This window comes from Poecile atricapillus, chromosome 2 (genome assembly GCF_030490865.1).
Source record: "Poecile atricapillus isolate bPoeAtr1 chromosome 2, bPoeAtr1.hap1, whole genome shotgun sequence".
Classification (NCBI taxonomy): domain Eukaryota; kingdom Metazoa; phylum Chordata; class Aves; order Passeriformes; family Paridae; genus Poecile; species Poecile atricapillus.
In genome coordinates, this window is record NC_081250.1 from 62,164,307 (window position 1) to 62,186,609 (window position 22,303).

The 22,303-nt window shown below is 44.2% G+C and overlaps 2 protein-coding genes across 7 annotated transcripts in view; both read left to right on the forward strand.

Moving 5' to 3' along the window:
* The window catches only part of KIF13A (kinesin family member 13A), a 104,860-nt gene extending 94,444 nt beyond the window's left edge, over positions 1 to 10,416 (forward strand). For 3 of the 5 annotated variants that reach the window (XM_058832501.1, XM_058832504.1, XM_058832503.1), the window contains 4 exons: positions 798 to 949; positions 1,498 to 1,581; positions 6,911 to 8,006; positions 8,871 to 10,416. In XM_058832501.1, the coding sequence (XP_058688484.1) occupies positions 798 to 949; positions 1,498 to 1,581; positions 6,911 to 8,006; positions 8,871 to 9,157 (1,619 nt within the window). In that variant the 3' untranslated portion in view covers positions 9,158 to 10,416. The remainder of the gene's footprint in view (positions 1 to 797; positions 950 to 1,497; positions 1,582 to 6,910; positions 8,007 to 8,870) is intronic. The other 2 variants (XM_058832502.1, XM_058832505.1) reach the window with 1 other exon arrangement.
* A 2,458-nt stretch (positions 10,417 to 12,874) lies between these two features.
* On the forward strand, positions 12,875 to 22,289 carry SIRT5 (sirtuin 5). 2 transcript variants are annotated; one of them, XM_058832512.1, is made up of 9 exons: positions 12,875 to 12,937; positions 13,480 to 13,618; positions 15,676 to 15,809; positions 17,222 to 17,447; positions 18,863 to 18,950; positions 19,342 to 19,395; positions 20,265 to 20,388; positions 21,661 to 21,776; positions 22,152 to 22,289. In XM_058832512.1, the coding sequence occupies exons 2-9, from the start codon at positions 13,504 to 13,506 to the stop codon at positions 22,225 to 22,227; spliced, it is 933 nt and encodes a 310-aa protein (XP_058688495.1). In that variant the 5' UTR covers positions 12,875 to 12,937; positions 13,480 to 13,503; the 3' UTR covers positions 22,228 to 22,289. The 2 variants fall into 2 exon arrangements, with proteins under 2 accessions (XP_058688495.1, XP_058688496.1); XM_058832513.1 differs by lacking the exon at positions 12,875 to 12,937 and adding an exon at positions 13,029 to 13,240.
* Positions 22,290 to 22,303: the final 14 nt, after the last annotated feature.

Here is a 22,303-nt window from a genome sequence, read left to right on the forward strand (position 1 = left end):
AGGAAAGGGTTTAAAATTGAGAATATCCAAAAAACCAAGAGTGGGGCAGAACATGCTAAATACAAATCAAAACTGCAGAAGAAAAAAAAAGAAAAAAACCCACCCAAACCAAGACAAAAAACCACACACCACAAAAGAACAAAAAGCAGCTGCTGTTATTTTACGAATTTGAAGATGAAGATGCTTTTGTTTAAAGTGGAAATTGTCCTTAGACAGGTTCTTTACATGATATGTGGATATTGGTTGTGCCTCCTTGTCAGTGTGTAACAGATGCCTTGTTTCCTTCAGGTCACATTGACCAGGCAGTGCAGGTAGAAATACTGTTGCAATAAAGCGGGACTGAGGGTTTATTCATCACTTCCTTGCTTATAATTTCCTTTTTTGATCATCCTGGCTGTGCAGGATGGCTGGCTTCATTACAGGGCAGACTTGCAGTGTTGTGGGAAGAGGTCAGGTGAGACCCAGGAAGCAAAGAGCTTCTGAGTTCTAGTTTCAAGGACACTTCCTGCTGTTTTTATGACCAGGATGAAAAGGAAAAATGTTGGAACCCCAGAATGGAGGGGACAGATCCTGATGTTCTCTGCTTTCCTTCTGTTTCTAGACTATTCTAAGAAGACTTCTCACTGACCTCTGCATTATTTCATGCCTAGGCCAGTGGTTAAATACTAAAATTTTGACATTTTTCTGTAGCCAGCAGCTTGTCAATTGCATGGCTTAACCTTCACTTGTTTTGAAATATGCTCTTGCAGTCAGGATATGAAGAACTGAAGTACATTATTTTTGCTTTTTTTACCTAGGTATTGTAGCAGAGAATTCCCATGCTTTAATGGCCAGCCCTTTTAAAGCATTTTCTCCCCAGCCACCAAAGTTTTTCAAGCCCTTAATGCCAGTGAAAGAGGAACATAAAAGGAAGACCCCACTTGAAAGCCGACCTCTACTTAGTCAAGAGGTAATCTTTGAAAACCACCTGCTTTTTTAAAGCAGATGGAGTGATTCTGTGTACTTAGCAAATTATTTGCATCTGTTGCAACAGAATTTTGTAATTCTCTGGTAAAATTATTCAGGCCACTCTTCATATGTGGTGGAATTTTGCGTTTTGTTTTTTGCCTGAATACAGGGTTTGTGGGTTTTGGGGGTTTTTTACTTCTTGGTGTGTAATCTCCTTTACAGGGCACTTCTATTTTAAAGTAGCAGTAACCTACCCTTTTTTTTTTTTTTAATTCAGCTAGATGTTGGTGTGGGTTTTTTTCACAGATCAAACGTAGTTCTGTGAAACTATTCTGGGGTGGTTGTGATTCTGGCCTTTATTCCTCACCCTCAAACTCTGGGAGGAGTGCATGAGTTTCCCTACCCATTAACTTGAATTTTGATGTCTGTATGGCCAGCATGAGTGTTTCACCTTCATCAGGTTGTCCCACCTTTCTAACTTGGCACCCACTTAGCACCATGGTCAGAGCTGTGGTTTGTGTGATGTGTTGTGTGTCTCAACCTTTGCAGAGCATGCCTCCATCTCAGGTGCACTGTGCTGGCTGTGCTGTGCCTGCAGGAAGCAGTGCCAGCAGCATGTCTGAGGAGAAGATTGTAAGTTTTGTACCAGTTTCTGTCTCGAGGCCTGGTGGTGGGCTTGAGGCACTCACGCTACTGCAGCAGGAAAAAGAGGTTGTGAGGTGGAAATAACCACTTGGGACTGATTGTAGGTTATGGTTGTTAACAGTTGCTTGCCTGGCTTGCAAATGCATTCTGTCATTGGAACTAACTCCACTGGGGTTTGGTGTTTTATTTTTGTTTTGTTTTGTGCTTTAATGTTTATATATCATTTGTCCAGTACGGCGGGGGGAGAGGGGAAGTTGTAGTTTTTACAGGGCACAACTGATCCAGTAAGTGAGCCATGCTGTTATCACTCTAATATACCTTGTATGTTACCTAGATTTTGTGACTATACCCCAGAGTAAATGGAATGATCCCATTTGGTGTAAGTAACCATGCATTTAGGTGTGGGTACACTATAAAAAGCTTTTAATTGCCTGACATGGAAATAATATGACTAAAATAAGATTGCCGCTCTTAATTAACATGCAGCCTGTCTTCATCATAATTCAGGTGGAAATTGAGGTGGAGGGCTTTTGTTTTAATCTTCACCTGCTAAATCCTTTTCTCACTGCTGCTTCAACAAAAGGTGTATCATCATTTCTGCTGTATGATGGTTTTGGTTTTGGGGCTGTGGAACATGGCTGCAAATACTTGCTTTAATCAGAGCTTTAGATATAAAATTCAGAACCTTCAAATTATTTCCTTTAAGTCCTATGGAACACTTTTCCACAAAATGGTAGTGATGGGTTCTTCCTATTCAAAGTTATTTTCATTCCTACCATACAGCCAAGCCATTAAAAACCTGTTCTGGATTTCTAATGCTATTTTGTATGTTGTTAGACCAAAGTATCCTGAGTATTATGGTGTATATATTTGAAGCTTGGCTGCTGGGTTTGGGTGGCAACTGTTTTATTCTTGATCATGTTAATTTTCCATAAGATTAGCTGACGTGCTGACTTGCACTGAGTCACTGATACAAATAGCATGAAGGTATTTGGCAAAAAGAAATCTTCTAGAGGGTTGAAAAACATCCTTTGGAAAATAAATTGTTACAAAACTTTCCATAGCAACTTGAGGGCAGTTTTAATCCCTTGAGTGAAAACAAAGTCCCACCCCATGCATGCCCTGAATTAACCCAGGCACTTGCCTGTGCTGCTTTCCACAGATACACAGAAGCTTTCAGAGCTAGAAAAGGGCAATATCCTGCCACCAGGCTTTGCCAACCAGAAGGGAACTAATTCACTGAACACTGTAAACCTGCCATAGCCAACAGGACCATGGAAAGAGCTGTTCTTTCAGTTCTCATCTGCTTAACTCGTACTGACTTCTCCCTTGTATCAACACAGTTTTTTGTTTGGTTGCATAGGAAGTCAGATCAAGGGAACTGATCCACTCAGTTGATGGCTTGACTACAGTGGAGTTATATTTCATTTGGATCTAGTCCTCTAAGTCTGATGACCTTTTAGACCTTTGAGTGGGTCCTGGAGAGACAGGCAAGAAGTAGCAGCTGCTAGTGGGGAGGAGGTTGACACAGCTACTTTGCATAGCCCAGCCAGCCTATGGTGTTGTGTTTAGCAAATGATGCTTTAGGAGAGAAGCCTTTGTAGGATGTAGGCTTCCCAAGCTACCCCATTTTTAAGAGCTGCAGTGAGTCCTATGTTTTAACTAGGCTGGAGTATTCCAATATTCAAAACACACCTGTCAAAGAAAGGGTAAAAAAAAAAAAAAAAGGCAGTTAACAAAAAATATTTTTTTTCAGTTGGCCTGAAATAGAGCATTCAACCTGAAATTTCAGAGAGTACTTACACATGCTTGATATTGCAACTATATCAAAACAGCGTGATATAGGGGCACGTTCTGGATAATACAGGAATACTGTGACTTATGTTAAGGTCAGATTAAATATTTTCATATTAAGTGTATTTAAATACTGCCAGTACTTAACATGTTTAAGGGAGGATTTGCTAAGAGGAAACCCTTCTAGCGGGCAATAAAAATTAAGGCACCAGTAGTGCAACGACTAGATAAGTATTACTGATTTTTAAATTAGTAAAATGGGATCTAACTTGTTGAGGTTACTTGAGAGGTGTAATTTAGGGATTTGAAAGCTCAGATGCTTTAACTTTTAATGACACAGTATCTTTGTTACGAAGCAGGTGTAGGGAAGCTGCTCTGTGCTCTTGCGTATTTTGCTTCTTTACTGCTGGAACTTGACATATAGTCTTGTCTGATTAGCTCTTGCTCTTATGGTCTTTCTGTTACCAGTTCTTAAATCTGCTTTTCATTATAGTCATTCTGTTACATCCCAGGGAAGTTGCTGAAGTTTCTTGACCGGTTTTTCAAAGATTTTATCTTTATTCGTACCAATAGCCTGAGCTGTACAAAGCAACTTCTTTTGCTTTTCCCCCAACATATCACATCGACAGAAATTTGAAGAACTCTGAAATTGCATTGCTTATGGAATTTCCCAATCAGGAAATTCAAGAGAAGCTCTGAAAGAAAATATGTCTTGTTCCTACCAGGGGCACTTTTTGTCTGTCACAAGGTGGCGTCTCTTCACCTATTCTCAGCATTCTTCATAGCCCATGTTCTAGTAAGAAGACTGGTTCTCTGTACCTCAGCTTTTCTACTTAGGATGACAAAAACCCTGAAATGGCACATGACTGACACTGTGGTTACCTGTTTGACTTTTCCTAATCACTCACCAATGTCTGTGTGTCTGTAGAGCCATTTCTCAGTTACAGGCTCTTATCCAGTCTGATTCTGAACAGGAACACCACCAAAGTGGGGTTTTTTTTCAGTTAAATGAGGAATTCTGCAAGTTTCAAAGGAGATACAAAGAACTCTGTTATAAAAATACATTTTGGTCTCAAGGGAACATTTAGCTAGTATCGACTAGAAACACTTCCTTCATTAAATGTTTATTAGTTTGGAGTTCATACATAATCTTCAACTTTAAAAAGTATATTTGATAAACTCTTAGTTTTTAATGCTTAAAAAAACCAAAACTATAAGCTTCTGCGCAGAACAAAACTTATTTTTGTACAAGTTGGCAAAAGGGAAGAGGTAAGCAGAATGACTGAGAAAACATCCCTCAGAGATGAGCAACTGGTATCCTGCAATATTAGTGCTTGGAAGGGTATTCTTAGTCTCAATAAAGCAGGTATTACTTTTTTTCCATTCCTTCTGAAGGAACTGTGGATTTAAGATGTAAATAGCAAGATTTTCAATAGTATAAATAATACTCAGGAGTCTTACTGACATTTCATAACACTACTGTTCCTCTTCAGAGAAATAAATAATTGCAAACTAAAACCTTCATCCAAATTCTGTATGAGAAATTACTCTGAAAGAGTGCTGTGAAAATTAGAAAGCAAAGGATACCAAGTGTTTACTTGAGCAAATATTAATAATCTGAAATGTGGTTGGATTTGTCAGATATACTTAGACAAGTAGAGACATCCTGTTCAAATACTGATAGCTGTGACAACAAAAAAAATTAATATTGAAAATCTTGAGTCCAGTCCTCTTAAGAGGCCATTCTGCATGGGTAATACTGAATTATATTTGCTATGAGTTTGCTGAGTTTGAACATGGTGAGAATGGACATGAGACCTTATTACAGATAAGGGCCGTCTGACATATAGGGAGAGGCTGGAATGTCTGGAGCTGTTCAGCCTTAAGGAGACCAGTCACAGGGGCATTTTATCAATGTTTAAAAACACCAGATGAGCCAAGGCAGATTCTTCTCAGCAGTGTCCAGTGACAGGACATGAGGCAAATCAAAACACATGAGATCCCATCTGATCACAAAATGAAACATGAAAACACTTTGTCTACTGTGAGGAGGGTCAAACACTGGAATGAGCTGTGCAGGAAGGTTGTAGAGATCCCAAAACCCACCCAATTGGATGCTGTCTTGGACAGGCTGCTCTGGCTGACTCAGCTTGAGCCGAGGGAGATTGGGCTAATTGACCTCAAGGGGTGCCTTCCAATCCAAACAATTCTGTGTGATTATTCTGACATGGGCAACTCTTTCCTGTCTGGGTATTTGAAATTTTGTTATACAAAGTCATTTGAGCAGTCTTGGCTATTTTGAAGTGAGGAAACATTTTCAAGAGGATGTTTATCCTGATGTCTTGGTACTCTGTGGTCATCTGGTTAAGTGTTCTGCTTTTCCTTTTACATTGGTGAGTCACAGCAGGTGTCTGAAAGCATCCAGGTACTCAGATATCACACAGGATCTGCTTTGATCAGAGTTTGAAATCTGTGATGCAGATAAGGAGCTGAGAAATAATGGAGGCTTGAGATTTTTTAAAGGACTTCAGCAGTTTTAAATTTTCCTAAAATACAATTATTTCTAGTAGAAATTTCCTGTAAACTAACAATTTTTAATATATATGTGTGTATACATATACCTATGTTTATACATGCGTATATATGTGTAAATGAAGACATACATGTCTATAAAAAAGGAAATACTTTAAAAAGCAGCCATGTGGAGTCCTGCCTACAGTATTTTATCCTGCGGGAGCAGCCCTACCATGTTGCTGGAGTCTTTCTCAGATTTATTTTTACAGACTGAAGTTCTTAGCTTCAGATCAATTCTGTGAAAGCCACATCTGTGGTCTGATCACAGTGCATCCTTTCACATCACCAAGGAGAAATTTAGGGAGGCACCTCCAAATTCTGCCAGGGTGATTACTGTCACTTATTTCCATCCAAACACATACATGTATGCATACAAATGCTTCCTTGAAGGTTTTATGTAAGATTTGATCTTTTTGCTTGCATATTCAAACATCCTGAACGTGTTCAGGTGTGAATAGCCAGGGGTAAGCAAAATTATTTAGCCTCGCTGATATCAGGTTAATAGAAAATCCCACTGTGCAAAGTTTTTAAGAATCTCATAGTTTTTAAAATCTGTATTGCAGCAGGGACTCTGTAAGGCCTTTACCATTCATATTTATGTTTCTGTTGTTAGGTGGTGAATTAACTCTATAAAATACCTTCAGTAGGTTTAATTAGTCTAAATCATAGGAGAAAAAAGTCTGTGGATGAAAATATGTAACCTTCCTTTTATTGTTTTATATTTTCTGAACTATTTAGAATTTATTTTCTAAAAATTGAGTAGCTCAGTGTAGATCCCAGCTGTAGCTCCCAGCAGCTCTTTTCAATGGTGTCTTCCATTCTTCAATTAAAGAATATTAAAGGAACATATTTCTCCATGGTCACAAAGGAAAAAATAAAGGATGGTTAGCTTATTCTGAAAACCTCACTGTCACAGGTTCCTAATCCCAGTTCCTCTTTTCCTTTGCAGGACTCTGAGGAGGAAGACAGTGAGTTGGATGCCATTAATAAGAAGCTGATAAGTCCACAAAGTTTTCAAAATTTCCGGCCTTATGTACCGGAGGAGTTTGCTGACTTCAGTATTTACAATGCTAGCCTGGAGAACAGGGAGTGGTTTTCCTCTAAATCAGACTTCATGAGCTCACGTGTTCTTGAGAAAGAGGTGTCCCGCAGCCCCACCACTAGCAGCATCACTAGTGGCTACTTTTCCCACAGTGCCTCTAACGCCACCCTGTCTGACATGCTTGTTCCCTGTAGTGATAGCACAGACCAGCTAGCCAGTCACACCAAGGAGCTGGACTCTAGCGATCCCTCGGGATCATCCCTTGCACATGATTTAAGATCTTTGAACAAGGAATGTCGAGAGTCAGAAAAGGAGTTAGCGAAAGAGAAGTTACCTGTGGTGCCACTGAAAGAAAACAGTGCCTTAACAGAGCAAGTACCACTGTCATTCAGTGCCACTGACAGAGACTCTCAGCAGTTACCCAGAGCTGGATCCTTCTCAGCTCTAAGTTCCTTGGATGGCAAAAACACCATCGAATTTTCAGCGCGCGAGGTGACGGTTGAGCACACGACAGACATTCTGGAAGATCACTCCTTTACTGAGTTCATGGGCGTTGAAGATGGGAAGGACTTCGACCATTCAACAGCTCCACAGTCGTGTTCCCTTCTGTCCTCTAACGGAGAGAGCGCCTTGGAGTCACCCCGAGCCCCTGGCAAGGGGCAGAGCCCATGCACGGGCCAGCAGAGCTCGGCAGCAGCAGCAGGTGACGCCTGGCTTGCGGATGCTGTGGAAAGCCCTTTTTGTTCTGGACTGGTGAAAGACGCTTCAGACCCCGAGACTTATCCCGATGCTTCCATGGACGACTTTATTACGAAGGACCACTTGGATGGTTCTGATTGTGAAGAAAGTGCTTCTGCAGATCAAGCCCACGTCTTACCGAGCTGGGTGGCCGTGGGCGAACAAGTCTGTGTTGGAAGTAATAAGATGGGCACAGTGAGATACGTTGGAACGGTGGATTTTTCATCTGGAATCTGGGTTGGAGTTGAACTCAATGTTCAGCTGGGTAAGACTAAATGTGTTCTGGGTTATCTGTGCAGCTAGTGTGACCAATTTTTAAAGTCACAGTACAATCATTCCTTCCAGTTCAGTCCTGGGAAGTACCTCTGGTTTCATGAAGCTTGGTATCTGATACACCCAGTTCTTGGCTTTCTGGTGATAGGGATGCTCTGATCCATTTTTAACTGTCTGAAAGCCCTGCTTTTCCATGTTGTGGTAGTTCCCCATGGTACCCATCTGTTTTTACTGATCAGAGAAAAAAGGAAAGCCTAAAATTGGCATATCTTTTTTTAATCAGTGTGCACACATTCATGAACAGTACTAACAGTGTGCATCACTTGTCAGATGGGTTTGCTGTCAGTGGATTTTTGAGATTTATTGTTGTTTTCCACTGGGGAAAGATGAATTCCAGAGCACAGGTTTTACGTAACTTCAGAGGGATCAGAAAAAGTCAGTGCTCTGCAAGTGTTAAGAAACTTCTATAGAAATGCTTCAGGTCATTTAAAAAGATGTTTTTTGTAGTTTAATAGGTAATATCACTTATGCCAGAAGTTTGTCTCCAGATAAATTTTAAGCTTTGCAAGCAGTTGGTTTTGAGGACAGTTTATTTTGCAAAATGAACACATGCTTGGCCTTCTAAAATGTTAGTTAACAAAGCAATATTTTAGAAAATCATCTTTTTGGTCACATTTCAAGCCCTCCTTTCCAAGTTTTGTTCTCCCTAGTGTATGGTGAGCATCTGGCTTTGTCACTCAGCAGGAACAATCTTGGCTATTTGACAGATAACCAAAAGTATTCACACTTCAGCGCCCAATTGTATGTGCTAATGGCAGCACCAGCATTTAATCCTGTGCATTTTTTTCCATTGAAGGGAAGCACGATGGAATTGTGAAAGGCAGAGAGTACTTCCACTGCAAACCACGACACGGCATTTTCGTTCGTCCTGGGCGCCTCAGCAAAGCACCAGCTCCCGCGAGGAAATGGAGTAGCACTTCCCGGTCTCAGGCATCTTCCACCTCAGAGAAACGGAAGAGTTCTGTGCTTCAAGGCTCATCAGCCACTCCCAAGACAGGAGGAGATGTCCTCTGCCATTCAGGAGATGCAGCAGCTTCTGCTTTTTCTAGGAAACAGGAAAACAGAAAATCTTGGATTAACTAAACTGCAGTATTTTTGCACTTACTACACGCATCACTGTGTAGAAAACTTTATGGATTTTTGAAGCTATTGTACATTTTAACCTGTCCATACGGAATGTGTATTCTCTAGAGTCCTTGACTTAATTATCTAATTTTTTATAAATAATATATATATTATATATATATGAATGTGTATCTATAGTTTGTCTGCCAGTGAGCAGATACGGCTGCACACTAAAACACAGTTAAAGCTGATTGTAGATAACTGAGGTACTGGACTATTTGTTACACAACAACTTGGGAGATATATTTTAAACAACAAAAGATATTTTATTGAGGAAAAAACAGGATGTAAATCCGTATTTGGTAAAAAAACCCAACCACTGAGGTTTGCTGTTCTTAATTACCAAAGAACTTGTTTTAGACTGACATATTTGCTGTTTATATCTTTCTATTGTAAATGTTTTAACTGGTAACTTGGTGCCATGTTTCTTTCAGTCACTGGGCACCGTGCAGCCTTCTGTGTTTAAGCACACTGAAATATCCAACTGCTTCATATGTTTTGTCTTCCTAGAGGCCTGCCACTGTGCTGACTTGGCATTGGAATGACTGAGGATGCCTGAAGCTATGAGTCTGGCATTTCACATGTTAGCAAAAGCCAGCCGGGCAGTTTGACTGCAGAAACAGTATTACTGCAAGTGTGTGAGAGGACAACATTCTGGGATTTTTAGGGGGTTTTGGGTCCTTTGGGTGTGGGGTGGGGAGAAATGGGAAATAAAGAAGCAGTAAATGGATCATGACTGCAAACTTTGCACTTGTTACTTGCTGGTTTATTATCAAGATGAAATAGGACCTGCTAAAGTAATTTTAATCTGTAAAGTTTATTTTAATAATGGGAATGATGGAGGGATTTATGTCTGGTGCTCATGAATTCCTAAGAAGGTTGTTCCACATGTAGATACTGTAGATGCCTGTACAAGTGTTCTGGATATTTGTAAAGCAACATGGTAAAAAATGAGTGAAGTGAATGGCCTGCTGTATCTTTTCTTTGTTCCTTAGCAAGTGAATGATTGAGATACCTGGGACCTTACTGAAAAGCTGCTGTTCTTTCTTTGATTGTTGTGTACAGTAAGCGGACTCTTGTCTTTTACTATTTACTGTAAAGAACTGTAATTTATATACTGCCATACTGTATTTAATTGGTGCAGACCTATTGTGTGTTAGAATACAGACTGTTTACTTGGGATTTAAAAAAAAAAGTTTTGCTTGTGTTTGGTACAATTAGGCTTCATGTTCAAAGAGAGAGCTGTTTCTAGCTGGTGCTGCTCAGATGGACTTGGTAAAAATGCTGAAGGATAGTGTGGTTGGAGTGGAAGACTGGATGGCATGAACCCGTCTTACCACTGAGCCTCAGAGGAGAATAGCAGCCTCTGTGGATACACATTCCTCACCTGCTGCTTTCCTTGTCCCTCCCAGGAGAGGGAGCAGAGCTGGGGAATTCCTGCCAGAAAAAAGAATCATGTGGGTCAAGGGGAGATGGGACAAGTTCCTGGAAGACAGACAAGAGAGTATCGTTGCTAAATAAATGAAGGCCTCAGCTGCCTGCAGCACAGTTGGCAGCTGGGAAGGCAGTGTGCTGGAGGAGGTAGTGAAAGGAGGGGGCTGTGAAGTGCAGTGCACTCACCCTTGCCATGGCTTTTGTCTCTTCTAAGACAGGATTCTTACATGTTAATTGATTTTGATGAAATGTGTATCTTTGCAGAACAGTTCATGCTTCTGTGGTCCACCTAGAGTTGTCACTGCATTAATGATGCTGCTGCTGGAGGAAACTACTGTAATAGAAAAAGATTTTATGCAGAATTATTTTTATCAGGCACAGATTATTGTGGAACACTGCCAGGTATCAACACCAAACACCCCAGTGCCTTGAAGTTTAGATTTTAATCTTTTTATAAACCTTTTGGGAAATCTACTTACACACTGGCATTAATATGTTTGTCTAGGACCACTACAAACAATTTTGAAAATCGATGTGGCCATTTTCTTACAGCACTCATTCAGTAGTTACACCAGGTTAGCATCAGCCAGCATCAGCTGGGCTCTTCATTGTTTCAGACCACTGAGAATACAGAATGCATGACTGATTCCTTCAGAAACACTGGGATAATTGTGCTCTTGGAGTAGGCAACCTGTATATGCCACAGAGACCAAAGCAAGCCAACCTTGTGTCCTTCTGTACCTATTTCACATAATCTATGCCATTGTGAGTTCTGTTGTTATTAAAAGACCTCTACTTTAGCAAACCTTGCATGTTAACATGCCCTGCCCTGGGTTGATGTAAAGTTAGGAGGAGCACAGCTAACGAGTGCAACAGTGTGATAGGAAAGTGAAAGCTCTTTGGTTGATGTGCTCCTCAAAACTCTAGTATGTAAACAGGACCTTTTTTTCCCTGTTGGCAATGTCGGACTAGGATTTTGCTGTCTCGAACTTTGGATTCAAAGTGGAAGAAAATAGTGGTGATAGTGCAACTGTGAATTGCTTTTTTTTTTATTTTTAATATTAACTAGCAGCTAAAATACACTACCTAACAAGCAGAGTTTGTAGCAAGATCTCAGTTAAAAAAAAAAAACCAGGCACTAATCATGATACTGAATAACATTTTGCAGAGCCAGTCTCTCATTCAACAATCCTGCCATTCTGTTTGTTTTCCCAATCTGCGCAGAATTAATGATTTTGACCGTCAGGGTCGTTAGAATGCTGAGTAAGATCACGCTGGCCTTCACCTTGTTGTCTGAGTTTATGATGTGCTGTTTTTACGAGCACACATGCCTTTATTGGAGACACGGAGTGCTCGGGGAACAGCTGTCACAGCCCAGCAAGCACCAGCACAAGCGTTTAGTCAGCGCCACTCGCTGTGTCAACATTCCGCCGCCAAAGGCTTCCTTCGAGCTGGATGCAAAGTACGGGGTGCTGGTACTCTGTAAACACTAGCGAGTGCCACGGAGCAGGGTATTGAGGGAAACTGCGGCTGCCAGCCCCTGGGAGCAGCCTGTGGGTGTTCCCTCAGGTGAGCTCGCTCAGGTAACTCGTCCTGTGCCAACAGGACTGGGAGACAGGAGCCGCCTCCGGCGCTGGACAAGGCTGCTGGTGGGATTTGCTTTTCAGCCTTTCCCCGCTTTGGGTACAGGTTTTGGGGTCTTCTTCATCTCTTAGCTGGGAATTTACAGAATCCAAAGGGACGGAGGAAAATGTGTCAAAATCTCTTGACTGAAAAGGACCGTAATGATTTAAGGCTGGGGAAGGGTGGAGAGGAGGCGGCTGGATGAGAGCAGGCGCTGCCTTCTTTGTGCAGCAAAACATGCTAAAACCATCTCTCCTCATTAAAAAAAAAAAAAAAGAAAAAAAAAAAAGAAAAAAAAAAGAAAAATTGTGTGCTGTCCAAGTGCAGCGGAGTTTTCATCCGTGAACCCGTAAACTGCGACTGCCCGAGGGTGGGCCGCAGAGAGGGATGACGCTGGAAAGCCATCCAGCTTTCCTGACCTATTTGCGTTTCATCCCAGCTAATCCGTGCGCGCTCCGGCACGGCACAGGGACAGCGCAACGCCTGGAAGCGACCCGCGGATGCCTCCAATGCATCCATCCCTCCAATGCATCCATCCCTGCATCCGCTCATCCACGCTGCCTTAACACCGCGGCCCCTTCCCCGCGGGAGGGCGGAGCGGCGCCGAGGCCCGGCCCTGCCGGCAGAACGGGGCGGGACGTGCGGGGCCGCACGGCTCGGCCTCAGGCGCCGCCGGCCGAGGTGAGTCGCAGCGGGCGGGCCGCGAACTCGCGACCCTTGAGCTTGCGTGAGGGCCGGGCGGCCCCGCGGGCGGAACAAGACCTGAGGGCCCGGCGGTCGCCGCCTCCGCCACCTCCCCCTTACCGAGGCTCCGCCCGCCCGCCCTGTCTGTCCCCTTCGCCCTTCTGCGGGCCGGCAGATGCACGTAGGCTCGCAGCCCGTCGCGGCTCCGTCCCTTGCTTTTCCCCACTCTTCTTAAAATGCCGGCGGGCAGTCGGGTCCTGGGAGCTGCCTCGGGTTAGCAGCGCCGTTCGGAAGCGTCGCGTAAGTTGAATGTCGGCCGAAAGCCCTGCTTTGGAGCAGGGCCGATCTCCCCCGTTCTGAACAAAAGCGGTGATCCCGGCCCGAGGGTCTCGGGTTGGGGATGATTCCGTGTTCTGCAGGTGCAGGAGGAAGCCGTGACGAACACTCGCCCCTGGTTCTTTAAGGAGAGCTCCTCACAGGAAACTGGCAGAAATACGCACCCTGCCTGGCCCGCTTATGTTTGATTTATTTCTCCCCAGGTGAAACACTTCCGACGGATCCTGATGTGTCTCTTTCAATTTACCGCTAGAAGGTTGGTTTCCCAAGCGCATTGTGGACTTAAGGCCTCGTCTTCAAAGAAACAGAAGTTTTGCTTGGAAATGGCCCGTCCTAGTTCAAGTAAGACGTGTATTTGCTTTAGCACCCCGGACAGGTTTTTAAGGTGGAGTTGAAGTGCTAGAAGGTTTCGTGTGCTAGGTGAAATCCATGGCTTAATTTAAAATGCTTAAAACAGTGTGAAGTTGCTTTTTTTGTCCCCTAGGTAGTAAAATTACCTATGTCTGTGCTCTGTATAGTTCCAAAAACCCTTGCAGTCAGCATAATTGCAATACGAATGCATTTGTAATGTTTATAATTAATGCACATAAGTATGCAATGGTTAATTGCATTTCCCTTTCATAATCCTAATGAGTAATAAAATTAATTCCTCATTTCTTTGTACAAGAATGGGCCTCAAGCATTTGTAAGAGCTCAGGAGCTGGGTATCCCCAGGAGCTCTGTTCAGGCCACCCATTGAGGCTTGTTTGGGAGTATTTTGGTTTCGTTTTTCAATGTGAGAATGTGCCTTAACTAGAAAACTGCACACAGGTACAACAGCAACCCCCCTAATGTCGGGTAGCCGAGGCAAACTTGCTTTTTCTGCTGCCTTGAGCATCAGCATTTGGCTGCTGTCAGAGATCTGGCTGGGAGGGCTTTTGGCCTGAGCTTTACACATTCGGGCTTGTGAGCTTAGGTTTGCAACTGCAGGTGGGACATCAGAATAGCAGCGTTCTCTGCCCCATCTGTGCTGTGGGTCTTGGGACCTCTCCAGTGGCTCTTTCCCCCTACAGGAACTTACCTGCCTTTGGGTGGGCTTTTTTTCTTTTTTTTTTTTTTTTTTTTGTGGGGCAGGAGGTTTGGTTTTTATTTGAAAGCCCACCTAGTAAATTGTGAGGATTAGGGTTGTGGTGAGCAGCTCACAGTTTAGCTGGAGGCTGCTCACTCGTGGGATACTGTAGGAGTCTGTACTGAGGCCAGTGTTGTTTAACACCTCCATTAATGATCTGGACAATGGACTAGAGTGTATCCTTGGCAAGTTTCCACCTAATATGAAGCTGGGAGGAGTGATTGATACTCTAGAGGGTCCTGCACCTGGGGAGAAATAGCCTCAGGCAGTAGGACAGGCTGGGGTGACCAGCTGGGCAGGAATGTCCCTGGGGATCCAGTGGGCATCATGTTGGCCTTAAGCCAGTGATGAGCCCTTGTGGCAATGAAGGCTCCAGGGCATCTTCTCAATGCATAAAAACACCCCATGGTGTTTGTCTGCTGTGAGGGTGGTCAAACAATGGATTGAATTGTGCAGGAAGGTTATGGAGTCTATCCATGGAGATATCACAAGCCACCCCAAAGGACACTGTCCAGGCCAGTCTGCTCTGGCTGATCCTGCTTAAGCAGAGGGGGTTGAGCAAGACAATCGCCAGAGGTCCCTTCCACCTCAGCCTTTTGTGATTCTAACCTGTGTTGCTTTAAAATTAATATCTGAGGTAAACTGCAAAAGGTCTTTTTTTGTCTGTCTATAACTAACCTGTTCCTTTTTAATCTTGTCTTGACTCACATAAAAAGGCAAAGGAAATTTTCCATCTTTTTCCCAAACTACTTTACCATGCAGGGAAAAAGTTGTGGGAATAACACGTTAAAAAATACAGTTGCAAACCTAGAAAACAGGAAAAATGCATAAAAAGAAAACGTGTTTTCTCAATTTACCTTAATTTTGAAGTTGATACTTCATAAAAAAAACCCACAACCAAACAAAACCAACAACAAAACAAATGTATTTTTTTCATCTCAGGATCTTATGTAATAATTAGGAAGCAAACTGTTCCTGGGTGGTGGTGCCAACAGTTGTTATTGGGGTAGCATCTAGGGTGGGGGTTTAATTAAAGGCTCTGCCTTTCCAGTATTGACTGTAATCACATTAGCACATGTTGCCCTACTGAGCTTGCTCAGACACGTATTTTGAGGATCTCCAGGAATTGCCCTTTAAATTCCAACATACAGAAACTTGGGAACCAGTTGGTGTTCCGAAATTAAAGTCATGGGAGGTGTGTATGGAAGTAATTTCTGGACACGTAAGTGTGGCCTCTTAGGTCAGAGTGTGAGCACCTGAGCAGCTCCTTGTTTTCCCTGCCCTGGCACAGGCATGGCTGATTTCCGAGAGGTGTTTGCCAAAGCCAAGCACATCGCCATCATCACCGGAGCCGGGGTCAGTGCCGAGAGTGGCGTCCCCACCTTCAGAGGGGCTGGAGGCTTCTGGAGAAAGTGGCAAGCCCAGGTAGGTACTGGTGGCCTGTGCCTGCACAGCCGTGCCTCTGTCTGTCACACAGGTGAGTGTGGAGGGTCAGGAACGGCTCGGGGAGGAGGGTGGAAGATCTCCCACCGCAGTGCAGCAGGGACAGAGCTGTCCCTACAGCTGCCTCTGCAGCTCTTCCCTGTGCCCTTGGGGATCTGCTTCTGTCCTTCTGTTTATCAGTTGCTTGAGAAAAACAACTTTTTTTCAGGCAGCTCTGAGTCTTTCTGCCATCCTTGTTTTCCTGCAGTTCAGCTGTTTGCTCATCTTTTGACACCCTCATTGTTTTCCTACCATGTGGGACCTTTCCTGCTTTAAACTCTTAAGAGTTTAAAAACAAACCAAAATACCAAAGGAAGAACTGACGATAGAAACTGGTTGTTTTATTTTAATCTTGGTGTCTCATAACACCCTTTAAAAATGTATTCGGGCCTGTTTTATTTTGGGGCAGGTTAAGTCTTCCACAGGCTCTGTCTCTTACGCTGGAATGATCTTGCCAGTGCTGGGAGCCACAGAGCTGGGAGAGAAGGTGGGAGCAGACACTGGGAGTACAGCTAAAAGCACCAACAATGTGAACTCTACAAGGGCCTCATGAGTCTCATCCTGCTTTCTTTGTGGTTTTTAATTACAGCATTCCTGAGAGATCTGATGAAGTTGAAAAAATGTCAGAGAGATGAGTTTTTTAGATTTTTTGACTCTAAAGATGAGTTTTTTGCTTTCATTGATCATCAATTCAAATAAAGCATGTGTGTGTGTACAAATGCCTGGTCCTGCTGCATCAGAAACTTGAATTCAGTGTTTCTGTGTCAGCAGAATTGTGCACTGAGGCGCTGGACTGAGCTGCACCTCGTTTTTGAGAAATATAAGGCAAAAGTAAAGTTGCTGTGAAAAGCAGCTTCAATTTTACCTGCACACAAAATACAAGACAGACTCTGGTTTTGACAATGGGTGTAATTTGGCTTGTGTTACACTTAAATTAAAGCAGAAAAGAAATCCCTAGCAAGGGAAATATATTCATGTGATGCTGAGTTTTATGGCTGCTGTGGAAAAGAGAGTTGTGGGTGCCAAAAAAGGGTGTGCATTGGAGTATTTCATCTTGCTTTGTGCAAAGCTCCCAACAGTTTGGTAGGGCAGCACAGAGTATGGTTGGAGTGTAGTGTGAGCCCACATACCACACCTTTGCTATGAGTTACTTCCTCTTTTGATCTGACACTTTGACTAGACACCCTTGTAAGGGCTGTGGAACAAAATTCTTATCAACTGCATTTGGTTATAAATAATCTGCTTTTGAGGACCTTGTGATGCAAGCAGCAGTATAAATGGCAGAAATCCAGCAAGCTTCATCTGAGGAAGGGATTCTTCTTTTGTTGTAGGATGACCTGTTGTGTCTTTTGCAGGAGCTGGCTACTCCAGGGGCTTTTGCGCGAAACCCTTCCCGTGTGTGGGAATTCTACCACTACCGGCGGGAAGTGATGCTGAGCAAACATCCCAATCCAGCCCACATCGCCATCGCGGAGTGCGAGAAGCGTCTGAGCAAGCAAGGAAGGAGCGTTGTGGTCATCACTCAGAATATTGATGAGCTGCACAGGAAGGCAGGCACCAAGCACCTCTTAGAAATTCACGGTAAGAGTTGGCTCACAGGCCAGGAGACCGGGATGGGGTGTGGGAAGAAGGGAAAGTGGGATAAGTACAGAGATAAAAGAATTTTGTCTTTAAAACTATAATAACTTGCATAAAGTTATTTACAATAACACCCTGTTCTCTTTTGGAAGTTGTTTCAGCTACTTCATAGCCTCTCTTTATTCCTCTCCTTTAGAATCACAGAATCTCATCTTTCTGTTTGTAATGGAATCTGACAGTACACAGGAACTGATTCTCCCTTCTCGCTTGCACAGTTTTCCGCAGATCCACTTGAATTCATGTGGCTGTGACACCTGGCTGGTTTCGCTTAGAAAAGGGGAGAAGAATCCCCCCAGGATTCCACTGTGTGGTAGTAGTGTCAGACTGCCACCAATAAAGGGTGTATTGGCAAGCCTGGCCTCACCAGCCCTGGTGCTTTTCCTCTGTCCTGTAACAAATGTTATGTTTTTATTAATGTTACATCCTGTCGTGTCCTCACTTGTGCAGTCCTTGGCTACAGAAGGACAAAGGGACTGGAAACAATTGAGATTCCCTTACCTTTCTTTCCCTTACTCTTCTTTCCAGTCCTTCCCCTCTATTCCCTGTAGTCAATGGAATTCTTTACTCCCACAAAGTGCCAGGGGAGCATGAGGCAGGTGCAGCACCAGGGAGTCAGTGGGGCTTTGGGATCTGATGAAATTATAGGTGTGGAGAGAAAGGAGGGTGTGGAAGCACCATCCTTGGAGGTGACCCCACTCATTTCTCCACTCCTCAGGCCCTGCCACAGGGTGGAAGTCTCCCAGGACAAAGACCCATCTTGGTCCTCCAGCACTGTCATGCTTTTTAACTCGAGTATCACTAAAGGTGTAAATGGGATTTACCACCACCACTCTTGTGCTTTGGACATAGGAAACCTGCACAAGCTGTTTTGCAGTTGCAGACCCAGTGATGCAGCCTTGCCAACAGTTTAATTTTGGTTACTTGTATTCCTTACAAAATGGATGCAAATTTTAGCTCTTGGCTATATTGCACATCTCGACAGCATGTTAGTAATGCTACAGAAGTTTTGGACTTTTGCATGGAACAAAATGGTGTTGACCAGCAGATTTTATTTTTTTAAGAAAATGTTTCTGATGTAAGAGGAAAAGCAATAAACAGAAATCATCTTCCTCAGTGATATTTTAAATTATGATTTTCCTGAAAAATATATTATGGGACTGTGTATTACTCATGTCCTGAGGCAGAACAAGGTGACACAGTGGGACTGTCTTTGCTGTTGCGTTCTGTAGTTACCCACAAGGTGCAGCCTCCAAGGTCTGTGAATAAAGGCTGCCCTGGATAAGCACAACCACTTGCCTGCACAGCCACACCTCAGAGCCATCGTTTCATCCCTGATGTTTCCTCTTCATGTGTTCCAGGTAGTTTATTTAAAACTCGGTGCACCAGCTGTGGAAACGTAGCTGCGAATTACAAGAGCCCGATCTGCCCCGCATTGGCTGGGAAGGGGTAATCCATTCTTTCTTCCACCATTAAAAAAGGAAGTGAGCAGGGGGATGGGCCAGGCATATACTCAAAGATTTTTTTAGGATATTTTTTTCCCTTTACATTTCACCAGACCTTTAGATAGTTACATAAATAATTGTCGTGCCTTTGACAGTCTTGGTCAGCTTATTACAGTTGCTCAGCTCCAGGATAATTCTGGAAAAATTCCTGCCTGCCTTGTGTGTGGTATTTTAGGATCGTAGTAGGTGTTTGAAGTTGGCTGATGTTGCAAAGTTTTCTTGATTGGAGAGTGTGCTTTAGAGAATATGAAGATTTTTAGAGAATGCTACGTTTTTATTAATCTATAAAGTACATTTTGTACAGCTGGACATGTATTTCCATTTTGTAACTACAGGGCTCCAGATCCTGACACACAAGATGCTGCAATTCCAGTTGAAGACCTTCCTCAGTACGTATGGACCACTTTGTTTGAGCTATTACCTCTTCATGCTTTGTGCACCTCAAAGCTTCATGTTACTGTTCATGTTGTTTTGGAAGGACATTCCATGGGATTCCACAGGAGACAAAGAACTCTGCCCCAGGAAACTGAGTCTAAAGTTACAGGGGCATCAGACAAGGAGTGTGTAGAAGTTACCATGGTGCTAAAGGCATTGCATGTTTGTGTACTTGAGCACCAAGATGAAGCATGCCCAGTTTCGTGGGGTTTGTAGTAAGTGAAATAGTAGGAGAATTGCAGCAAGAAAATGAGTCCTACAGCAGTAAATGTTTTGTTACTTTGCAGGTGCCACCCACTGTTAGGCTGGGGTCCCTCACAGGCACAGAATGTGCCACGTTGCTTTTTTACACTGCCTGAAACTTTGCCTTAGCTAGTTGCAGGTGGAAAAAGCCACTGCATTTTTAATGATTCCTAAGGAAAGAGAGGCTAACACGAGGCTTCTGTCTTTTGGTTCATTTTCTTCTTAAAACCCTGTTAGCCGGTTTGTTAAAGCTGATGGAGGCCAAGTTTTAACTTTAATGCATTTCAGGAGCTGAGTAAGGGGAATGCACAATTAAGTATCTGTGCCAAACAACTGTTCAGCAACCCCTTCCATGGGATCATGCAGCACATGTGTACTTCCAGCATGTGTGTACCATGGAATAAGCTGCCTTCTGTCCAGCAGCACATGGTAGAGGAGGGTGTGGAGAGGGATGTGAAGGAGGAGAGAGAATGATGGCAGGTGAGACCTGCCCAAGTGAGAAAGAGAACTGCTTTGCCCTTCCACAGCACAAAGCACCCCATCAGCAGCGTGACGCTGTCCTGTTGTGGTGTTTGAACAGGTGTGAGGAGGACGGCTGCAAGGGGCTCCTGCGGCCCCACGTCGTGTGGTTTGGTGAAGCCCTGGATCCTGGCGTACTCACAGCAGTGGAGAAGGAGCTGGATATCTGTGACCTCTGCTTGGTCGTGAGTGGTGCTTTCCTTTACCTGTCCTCTGAACCAGCAGGGAGGCCATGCTAAGGATGTGGCACCTCCTGGGTGAAGCAGATGCATCTGTGCTTCCCTGAGGGACCTAAAAACCCCAGAGGGACTCTCTAGTGTCCAGGGTGAAACGTTAAAAGACCTTGCAGTTTGAAAATGTACACACATTACTCTGAAGTCAACAGGTACACAGGGGTTAGAGATTAGACAATGTTGTTTGGCTGTTGAATTTCACTCCCCCTCTATTCTGCTCTGGTGAGACCCCACCTGGAACCCTGTGTACAGTTCTGGTGCCCCAGCATAAGGACATGGAACTGTTGGAGCAAGTCCAGAGGAGAGCTATGAAGTTGATAAGGGTACTGGAGCACCCTCCCTGTGAAGACAGGCTGAGAGAGTGGGGATGTTCAGCCTGGAGAAGAGAAGGCTCTTGGGAGACCTTAGAGCAGCCTTTCAGTACCTAATGAGGTGTGCAAGGAAGCCAGAGAGGGATTCCTCATCAGGACAAGGGGTGGTGGCTGTAACTTAAAGAGAGTGGGTTTAGATTACATATGGGAAGAAATTCTTTACTGTGATGGTGGTGAGGCACAGGAATGGGTTGCCCAGAGAAGCTGTGGATGCCCCATCCCTGGAAGTGTTCAAGGCCAGGTTGGATGGGACTCTGAGCAACCTGGGCTAGTGAAAAGTGTCCCTGCCCATTGCAGAGGGATTGGAGCAAGACGGTCTTCAAGGTGTCCCAATCCAAACCATTCTATGGTTCTAATTTCTCAAACAGTGAAAAATACAATTATTTTGATGCACAGTTTAAAAAGAAAGTAAGTTATAATGTGCTGCTTTTTTGCAAGGTGGCTTATATGCCATTTAGGTTCCAGAGCCCTAATCAAATCACTTGCTTAGACTGTTGTCTTCCGTTTACAGAATGATCTCAAGTAACAGAAGGAACTTTTCGTTGGGTTTTTATTTTTCCTCAAGACAAAGTATGCCATTTTGTTTCCGGGATGTTTTTTTTATCTCCAGTTACAAATGGGTTTCTTTGAGCTGCATCAGAGAAACAATTCCTGATTGTTACACTCAGTTAAACAGCAACATCTGTAGTGATGCTAGTCACAGATACTGATTCGGTTTAATTTCTGTAGGGATTTCCCAGGCTTCAGTGCACATGTAGTGTTGTGAGAAGGGCTCTCACCTGGGGGCTGGGTTGGTTTGGTCTGTTTGAGCGCTGTCCTGCTACTCTGGTGACTTCTGTCCCGCTGCCCACAGGTCGGGACCTCGTCCGTGGTGTATCCTGCGGCCATGTTCGCCCCGCAGGTCTCGGCCAGAGGGGTCCCAGTCGCGGAGTTCAACATGGAAACCACTCCAGCCACCAACAGGTTCAGGTAACGCTGCTCAGGCAAACAGCCTTCAGTCCCCTCCATCCTGCCCTTTGCGTCCAGCTGCTGAAACGCTGGGTTTAGAGAAATACGGGCTAGTTTCCCCCCCAGCGCTTACGAAATACTAAGTTTCTGTTAGTAAGTAAGAAAAAAGGATTCTTCTTCCATGGTGGAATTTTCACTGAAGACACAAACCGTATTGTTTAAAGGGTGAGGCTGGAGACTGTCCCTACGCCCTGCAAGGCCCAAACCCCTCTCTCCTCCTCCTCCTCTTCCCTCCCTCCCTCCCTCCCGTCCCCCTGCCAGACTCGCCAGGTAAAGCAGCGAGCAGCGGGATGCGCTGGTGGCTGCCAGCGCCCTAAACCTGCCGCTTCCTTCCAGGTTCCACTTCCCGGGCCCCTGCGGGACCACGCTGCCGCCGGCGCTGGCGCGACACGAGACGGAGATCATCTCCTGAGCCCCGGGATCACCTCCGGAGCGCCGGCAGCGGCCCCGGCGGGGCCCAGCGCGGGGCGGGCGGGCCGGAGGCGGCG

Coding starts and splice junctions, on each gene's coding strand:
- SIRT5 (XM_058832512.1), top strand. CDS start 13,504: ATGTGTCTCTTTCAATTTACCGCTAGAAGGTTGGTTTCCCAAGCGCAT. Junction 13,619..15,675: donor AATGGCCCGTCCTAGTTCAA/GTAAGACGTGTA, acceptor GCCCTGGCACAG/GCATGGCTGATTTCCGAGAG. Junction 19,396..20,264: donor CCAGTTGAAGACCTTCCTCA/GTACGTATGGAC, acceptor GTGTTTGAACAG/GTGTGAGGAGGACGGCTGCA.